Source organism: Triticum aestivum, chromosome 7D (assembly GCF_018294505.1).
Source record: "Triticum aestivum cultivar Chinese Spring chromosome 7D, IWGSC CS RefSeq v2.1, whole genome shotgun sequence".
NCBI classification, from domain to species: domain Eukaryota; kingdom Viridiplantae; phylum Streptophyta; class Magnoliopsida; order Poales; family Poaceae; genus Triticum; species Triticum aestivum.
The window spans coordinates 613,668,647-613,678,254 of NC_057814.1; the positions used below are offsets into that span (position 1 = coordinate 613,668,647).

At 44.7% G+C, this 9,608-nt stretch overlaps 1 protein-coding gene across 2 annotated transcripts in view; it reads left to right on the top strand.

Annotated features, from left to right (window-relative positions):
• The window catches only part of LOC123169654 (uncharacterized), a 38,119-nt gene extending 32,033 nt beyond the window's left edge, over nucleotides 1-6,086 (top strand). For both annotated transcript variants that reach the window (XM_044587530.1, XM_044587531.1), the window contains 2 exons: nucleotides 2,497-5,546; nucleotides 5,666-6,086. In XM_044587530.1, the coding sequence (XP_044443465.1) occupies nucleotides 2,497-5,546; nucleotides 5,666-5,669 (3,054 nt within the window). In that variant the 3' untranslated portion in view covers nucleotides 5,670-6,086. The remainder of the gene's footprint in view (nucleotides 1-2,496; nucleotides 5,547-5,665) is intronic.
• The last annotated feature ends 3,522 nt before the right edge of the window (nucleotides 6,087-9,608 follow it).

Consider the following 9,608-nt stretch of genomic DNA (forward strand, 5'->3'; position numbering starts at 1 on the left):
AGGGTTCGGCGGCGGGGCGCGGGCTGCGGTGGGCTGGCGGGTGGGGTGAGGGGCAGGGGGGCCCGGCTTTTAAAGCCCCCCGGGCTGTGGCAGAGTCCGGGTCGCCCACGGCCCGGTAGGTCGGTTCGATTTTCTTTTTTTTAAACAATTCCGACGTGCAGAAAAAGAAAGAAAAGAAATACTAAACAGACTCCAAAAATCCGAAATAAATTTTACCCATCCTCTAAAAATCTACTGGACAAGGTGAACATTTATTTGGGACTCTAGTGCAATTTTGAAAAACGCATATTTTTCCTAATTCAAATAAAATAGTGATTAAACTCCGAATAAAATTCTTATTTGATTTTAATATTAAATATCCAATATTTCTTTATTTTGGGGAAGTCATTTTATCTCCTCTTTTTTATTTTCATAAAAGAAATATTCGAAGAGAAAATAATTAAAACCAAATGATCCTCTTTTTAAAATTTGAGAAAACTCAAATATGAAAATAACGAAATTCCCAACTCTCTCCGTGGATCCTTGAGTTGCGTAGAATTTCTAGGATCAAGCCAAAAATGCAATAAAATATGATATGCAATAATGACCTAATGTATAACATTCCAAATTGAAAATTTGGGATGTTACAAACAGGCTTTCGCTCCGCTCTATATGTAAAAGCAACAACCAAATAGAGTACGCGGCCGAACGATACAATGAGATGGGTAGCCCTCATATACCCAGGATAATCAGATCACGCATCACGCACGAGACTACGCTACTGAAATAGAGTACAAGAGGAACTGAGTACAACAGCACGCTGAGCCCTATAACACCTAAGCTCCATGACAACGCCCTCGTGAGGGAGAACGGCTCTAAACATCGCCATTGCCGAGTCCACAATAGACATAGATTTTCACCCGAAACCCGGACACGGAGAGGAGCACCACGATGATGACTTCTAGAAGATAACGACGCCGCGAGTGTCGCCGTCGTTGGCAACAAAGGGCGAAACTTTCGCTTGGCAGCTCTCCATGTCCCACGATGTCACTAGGGCAAGTGCGATGAGCACAGAACTACAGATCCGGACTGGGGCACCGCCACCGTCTTAGACAGAGAGCACGCCCGAGCCATCCACTACTCCACCCCTCGACGCCCACATGACAAAGGGGGAAGGCCATCACCGCCGCCATGGTGCCCGCCGGAAAGCCAACCATGCGGTCCACCGTCCGGTGCCGCCACTCCAGCATCCATGTCCAAGACTCTACCAACCGCCCACATCACGGTGCATCCACCACGATAGGAGGAGTAAAAGGGGTCTCCTTTCACTCCTAACCCGGCATCAGCCACATAGTCTGGGTTGACGCCTCCACGGTAGGAGGCACCCATGCCTGCATCTCCAGTTGGTCCCGGTGGACCAGGGGAGACACTACCCCGTGGCTACCGATGGTTGTCGCCCAGTCACATGACGCAATGTCCATGGCCCTTGTCGTCGATCAACCCGACAATGTAGCAGAGCCCCGACCACCACCAACGCCCACCGTACCAGCGAGGTGAGGGACCTCAACACCTGCGGACACCAATCGGATCGAGCCCAAGCACATCTGCCTGGAGCACAAACTCCTACTCACCCCGGGCCTCGACCAGATCCGCCCAGGCGCAAGCCCCGACTCGCCGACATGCCGTCGGCAAAGAGCTAGGAGAAAGGAGGCCCGTTGGTGCCACCCAGCGCCATCGGTGGGGGCACGTCGACACCCAGCTCCGAGCACCACCGCCCCCACCGACCCGCACCACCCGCGCCCTTGGACAGACCATCACAGCCGGAAACGCCGTCGGACACCCCACCCATGGCACACACCCATGCCAGCCACCTCCAGCAGCCTTGACCGCCGGTGACGGCCGAGCCTCGCCGCCTATGCCCCAGCCACCCGCGGGTAACCGGTCGGAGGAGCAGGCCGCTCCAGATCAGGATCGAGACCACCACCTCGACGCGCCGCCTCCCCGCACAAGCACACACCGCTCCACCACAGCAGCGCAGCCACACTAGGGTGCCACCGCCGGCCGCCCCAGCCGCAACCTCGCTGCGCTTCCCTACAGAACGTCGTGCCTCTGCCTGATGCCGCCGTCCCTCGCCAGCAACCACCACCACCGACGCCGGTCGGGCTTTGCCCGGCGGCTTGCTGCGGCGGCGGCGAGGGAGGGGCAGGGGCAGGGGAGGGCTGGACGAGATGAGGGTTTATTTTTCGCCTCATTTGTTGATTTAGATAGGCACTAGTTTAATTTTGGACTGCAAACTTAGCGAGGATATATATGGGAGAAACTGGTGTTTTGTACACCTATATATAATTCCAATCAATTTAAAATTTCAAACTAGATACATACCTCCACTAATCTTATCATTACGATTGTATCGTTTGTTGCTTTAGTTTATTTTTACGCAAAATAGCTACTAATTGAAATTATAGTACCAAGGTACGTATTGTGGCAGTTGTATGAAATAACTATTGATCACTGCAGTATGTGAAGGATTTTGATGACGCCGTCAGACAAGTGGTTGATCTTTTGTGTGAAACCGATGGTACTGCAGAAGGCAACATTAAAACATTCTTGCTCCGTGGTTGGTTCGTCCAGAATGCTGGTCGGGTATTGGGAGGATGTGCTGTTCTTAGAGCTATAGCGAAACTTCTATCCACAATACGTGATGATTCTGACATGAGAAAGCACTTTGACAGAATTATCCATGTGGACTGCTCCCTGTGGAAAAGCAGCAGGACCATGCAGAGGACAATAGCAGAGGAGTTGAACCTTCGCCATGTAATGCACATATTTGATAAGGAGGATGAACATGATGATTTCAGTGGGGTAGACAACAGCTCTAGAAAAGCGATACCAAGGATCGCAAGTTTGATTAATAAGTCTCTAAGAGATGAAAGATTTCTGATGATTTTTCACAATGGAGGAGGTGAAGGTATTGATCTGGTAGAGTGTGGCATTCCACTTTATGGTGAAGGTAAATTGTTATGTACCTATGGTGGAAGATTTTTGGGGGACGAGTGGAAAGAATTCAAGTTGATGCACACTTCTGCTAATATTAATATTTATCTGGCGGCATATTCTACATATATTGCTGCACCACTTATTGAAAATGTATTGCACAAAGAAGCTGCTGCAGTGATTGGTGACACCGGTCTGGATGGCATCAACACAGAAACAGTTTTGGATTGCTTCTTGTACACATTATTCCTAACAACAAGACTACCTGAAAACTTTACTGGTGTTGACTATGGTTGGGCGACTCATGCTTGTAACTACTGGATATGTGATGGAATCCTTGGTGAGGACAAAACATGGGAGATTGGCAATACATTGTATCATGTGATACCACTGTTGGGCAATTCTACTTTCGAAACAAGACTTTTGGCATCCTATTTGGATGGACAGAAAAAACCCTATGTGGGCTGGTATTCAGTCACCTCCAACAAACTAAGGGCAGACGATATCTCTAATGTTCCTGGCAGTGCATCATCATATTTCTTAACATTTCAGGGAGATGATCCAGTATATGTACGTAATGATTTGTTTCAACTAGCCAGCAACAACCTCCGTGTGCTAAAGCTCTGCAACTGTAGCTTCAATTTCGCATCTCCTCCTTTTCAGTGCTGCCACAACCTAAGATTCCTTTGGCTTGACCATTGTGCAAACACTGGGAAGGAGGAGCAAAGTGGAGGGCCAAGTTTTCCGAACCTGCTGGTGCTTGAATTACGTTTCACAGAGTATGTTTTCTTGCCTCAGATGATTGAACTGATGACCAATCTCAGGGAGCTAAATACAAAGGGGGTCTCATGGAAGACTGCAAGTCATGCATGGAAAAAGCTACAGAAGCTTCAGAAGCTCCGATTAACAGAATCTTCAGATGTGGTCACGGTGGACAGTTGCTCTTCCGTAGATATGATGAACCTGGAGCTCCTTGACTTGTCGGGAAACACTCACCTGGAATCATTGCCAACATTATCATCCGCAAGAAGCCTGAAGACGCTTATTCTTGATGGTTGTTCCAGCTTGGAGCAAGTTGCCCTGCAAGGAGCTCCTCCACTGCTTGAAAGTTTTAGCTTCGATGGTTATGGCCCAGCAGAGAATTGGACACATTCCATACACCTGCCACAAAAGGAATTGCGCCTCAAGTCTCCTTTAGCTCCGGTTGAAATAGTCAAGGTGACAAAGATCTCCCTACACGGTTGTGGTCGATTGCATAACATATTCCTGCGTGCACTGCCCAATCTGGAGGAACTGGACCTCTCTGGTACAGCTATTAAAATAATTGACCTCCATGCAATGGATGTCCCGAAACTCAAGAAGCTATTCCTACTGGGCTGTGAGAGGCTCCGTAGCCTAATCTGGGAAGGATATTCACCTAGACTGGAAGTTCTACATGTGGATACTCAAGGGACGAAAAGATCAGTGGTCTGCTGTGGAGAACAGGTATCCTTTGACATTCAGGCACATATTGTCTTTATGGATGGAAGGTTCATTTGGTCATTCTCAGCGGGGCTCAATAGCCGATCACAAAATTCTGTCCCCAAGGTGTACCTCCTTATCTCTTGTACGAGCCGTAGCCAAGCCAACATCACCAAAAGTATCAAGGAGATTGGATCTAGCCGACGGGGTTTGGTTCCAACAAGGCCGTTATTACCGTATAATGATATTGCCCTGGCTAAAGATGTTACATGCTCACTCTTGGTGTGGAACTGTCGACAGCTCCAAGCTTTGAATGTGCATATCGAGATTGGTAAAGGAAGCTATAATTTAGAGAGTATGCAAGATGAAGGGGATTTCAGAAGTTTCGCAGAAGATGTCGTTGAATCATTGCATGTGCATGACAATTGCTCCATCACTGCTATCCCCCCAACGGATTGGTCATACTGGCAGAGACTAAAATGGTGTCATGTTGAGAGGTGCCCCAAGCTACACTCTGTGTTTCCATCTCGGGATAGAACATACAGCTTTCAGCATATAAACATATTTTCAGCTTCTGATCTCCTGGTGGCCTATTGCATCTGGGGAGGCATCAAGAAAACTTGGGATGGCTTTTATCACACACACCAGAGTCTCCCACAACTGCAGCACATATACCTGTACAATTGCCCAAGGCTGGTGTTCGTCCTCCCCATTTCCTTCACCTTGCCCAACTTGGAGACCCTCCAAATTGCATACTGCAGTAACCTCCGGCATGTTTTCCCATGGGACCACGAGACTGAGCAAATAGCATCTGGTTTCACATTCGACAACCTGAAGCACATCAAGCTACACCATCTTCACAAGGTGGAGCAGATATGTGAGGTCAAATTGACTGCACCTGCGTTGCAGACAATTGGCCTCAGGGACTGCTGGGGTCTCAGGCGTCTCCCGGCTGTAGCACGTCAAGGTCCTAAGCCGGTGGTGGACTGCGAGAAGGACTTGTGGGACAAGCTCAAATGGGATGGCTTGAGGGCTGGACATCACCCATCGCTCTTCGAAACGCGCCACTCAACCTACTATAAGAAGACCCTCCCGAGGGGCTCCTATCTAAGGTTCGTCGCGCATTGATTTCTTGTATGCAACATACATAGATAGATTATAAGGTTTTTTCTACGGCAAATTTTCGTTAGTTGAGTAGTAATATTTCCGCTTTTCGTTGTCCATTTATCAGGTGATCTGTTGTTGCTCTGCTCTACGACACAAGGAAATTGGTCTATGTGAAGCATCAGTTTGTTGCTGTTACGAGTCATCGCCTCACGTCTCCGAGGTGTTTCTCCAGCCGTGTGTGTGTTTGCAAATTAAGTGTGTTCGTGCTGCTGCATATACTTGTACGGTGAATAAAGTGTGTGTTTCCTTCTCACTGAGCTGCCTTGATCTTGTTATGCTGGATTGTATTGATGTGTTGTGCTGCTACTTCGACTTCGAGTGCTGGTTTTCCACAGCTTGGTGTGATGTTCACAACCCTGCTAGTTTGTGTTGGTTTGCTGTCTGTTTGTAATAAGAGGGTGTGCGTGCATCGGTGCGCGTCAACCCAGTGTGGTGTGCGACTGATGAACCTTAAATTCAGCTTGGTTTGATGTATGTTTGTTTGACGAAACTATATACCGTATCATTGTGATGAGTTGTGTGATTTGCATGAGTTTGATTATCGGTTGTATCTACTATAATATGTTGAGCTTGGCTAGCATCCTGTCATTTTGGTATTTGTTTTTTCTCGTTTTGTTTTGCCAGGTCTTTCTACCGAACATGTCTCAGAAGGTAGAATCCTTTTGTTTCTTGGATAGAAACATGGTACTTGCCTCTCAGGGTAACATTGTCTGTGATGTGCATGCATTTGTCTCTGTAGACTTGTTTTTGATATCACTGTATTCCTCAACAGTTCACTTTTCTTCTGTGGACTTGTTTCAGTGTAATTCCTACCTCTGATTCATATTTCATTTACCACTAGAGGATTGTTAGTGCGCTACGTCGCGCACTCCATGATTTTCGTCAGCTAATTTGTAGTTCAGATTGCTCTCCAAAGAGAAATCGATATTGCAAGAGAAGAAAACAAAAGGACAACCCAACAAAACAAACGATATAGATATTTTCTTTTAGCCTTAACAAGCAAGAGCAACATTAGTGACCTAGGGATTTCATATCTGAAAATGGGGATGGATTAAGGAGCAGCCTAGAAATACCCTGAAACTGGCAGCAATTCTTTCTGTGCTCGTTGAAGGGAAGCACAAACATATGGAACTGAAAACACCGTGCACATTCATATATAAATAAGAAAATAGCTAAGAATCCTTCACCAGAAGTAGACGCGAATATCTGGTGAACGTTCGCTGGAGCAAAATTGGCAGCAAACGCCCGAGTTGCCATGCCAAAACAACTAAAAATGCCAAGCTTTTGTTAGGGACTTGCCATCTACGGGAGGGAAACTTGCCATGTGTATGGAAGAACTGCCAACGAACACATTTATTTATTTTTTGAAGAAAAAAATACCAACCGTTTGATTCCAGTCACACGGCTGCGCGGGCGTTCGCTGCGGAACCCAGCGAACGTTCGCTGGTTAACATTTCTTTAACCAAAGGGGGGTCATCAGCAGAACCACAAAGCATCCAAGCAGAAGAGAGCAAAAGGAAAGGAAGCAGTGCATAAGCAGAGGAGTTAGCTGTGAAATCATAGGATAGCAGGCATGAGTTTCAGCCCAAGGAACAGAGAACCAGAAGGAAGGAATGATCTTCAGCTATAACTGAATTCAAGGAGTACCCTTATTCATCTCGAGCTATAACTGAATTCAAGGAGTTTAAATCAAAAGACAAGAGGAAAGTACCAATTACCAACCGCATTGGCAGCATGGAAGTATCACGCCACAGTTTCATCTTTGGTCATTCCCGCGCTCACACAGCAATCTTATTAGAAGGTTGCGTATGCATTTTGTAAACATTCGTCAAGCTACTAAACCAACAAGATACTGATTACGGATAATGCAGAGCAGCCATCTACTCCCTCCGTTTCTAAATATAAGCATTTTTAGAGATTTCAATATGGACTACATACGAATGTATATAGGCGTATTTTAGAGTATCGACTCACTCATTTTGATCCGTATGTAGTCCATATTAGAATCTGTAGAAAATCTTACATTTAGGAACGGAGGGAGTACCATATATTGATCACTAAAGTTCGATAGTTTTCTTGGAAAAAAAGGATTTAACGGGTCCTCTAGTCAGGTTGCAGATTACAAGTAGTGACCTCAGCTGAGGAACTAAATGCCGTATGGACAAAATGCTCCTGACATTTAGGTAAAACACGGTGTGGTTTGAATGATAAAAATAATGTAAAAAATAAACTATTAGAAAGATTCTCAATATATAGATGTTTAATCTTCTGTAGAGCAGGGAGAATCATCATGGCCTCCACACTTCGGCAATCACCAATATATAGTTTGTGAGAAGAGAGCACTCACTTAAATGTAGCTAACTCAAAGTGGCGTGCCATATCACAAATGTGGAGCTGTTATATGTGTAAAGATTGTCCTCACTGGCAAATAAAACGCAATGTGCTGAGAGCAGAGAGAAATAGCACAGTACATAGTGAGCAAACGCAATGTGCTGAAGAGAATCTAACTGGAACTAAATAACTTGTGCCAGACCCTAAGTCCAATGAAATTCAGATGAGACGACTACCTTCAGGTAACCTTTCTGCTACTGAATACAGATGCAAAGCAGAATGTTTTCATTGGCAAACAGAACGAAATAAAAGACATGCTTCAGCAAGATTACCTCTCAAGTTATTATAACAGCATCACAGTTGTCATCCGTTATGTGGAGGACATACGGTTGATTCTATTGATGTGTATTTCGAGATGAACTTTTTAGTTTGCAGAAAGTTAGGGGCCATGATGGCACAAGCATTTAAACAACTGATGCAATATAACAAAAAGCACCGCACAAGCATTTTGCTAGTAGTTAAGCAAAGGGCAACATTCCCCAAGAAAACGAAGAGAATGATAAAAGGGAGATGATGGCAACCAGTTTAGAAAAACATTGTAGAGCAAAAAGATACAATAATTATTTTAATGTCATGGATTTTTGTTGTACATGTTCATTTCAGCGATGAAAGGATGCATGGAAATTTCATTGTGAAATTGAGCAACGGTGTGTTTTGCTGGTGGGAAAACAATTTAGTAGAGTTTTTTTTATGGAAGTGTCTTTCTGCTCCCGAGTTAAAGTGAGATCCGGTGAACAATACAATCGTAGAGAAGTCAAACAAAGATTCAAACAATTTTTTTCTTCTCAACAAACATCTATAAAAGTTGGGCTTGCAAAAAATTGGTCACTCAAACATACTTTTGGAAGTCGTGCCCAAAAAAAGGACTTTCAGAGTATTCTTTTTTTTTTGAATCGCCTTGCAGAAATCTGCCTACATTACAAATTTTGGAAAGCACTTCAAACTGTTGTCAATGATTATCAGGGGAAAAAACAATTTCTTTTGAAACCTTTTCAATTTATTTTTTCGGTTTGATTGTTCACACAAACTGACTTGAAACTTCTAAGTTCGCGGCCTTTTTTTGTTTTATTTTCGTAGGCCAAAATGTTTAGTCCTTACGCGGACACGCCCGGGACGCCCGCGGACACTGATCGGGCACTCCCTAAATTCGTGCCTACAAACACTGATCGGTCACTTCAAATACCAAACTATTGTCAATGATTATCAGGGGAAAATCAATTTCTTTTTGAAACCTTTTCAATTTATTTTTTCGGTTTGATTGTTCACACAAGCTGACTTGAAACTCCTAAGTTCACGGCCTTTTTTTCATTTAATTTTCACAGGCCAAAATATTTAGTCCTTGTTCCTATATATTTGTATGTAGCATTTGGATGTGTCGAAGAGCACAATATTTTTTTCAAACTTTTTTGGCATTTGAAAAATAAAACAATGAGACTTGGCAAATCCAGTCCCCTACAATTTCACGCACACGCCCGCGGACACTGATCGGGCACTCCCTAAATTCGTGCCTACACACACTGATCGGTCACTTCAAATACCAAACTATTGTCAATGATTATCAGGGGGAAAATCAATTTCTTTTTGAAACCTTTTCAATTTATTTTTTTCGGTTTGAT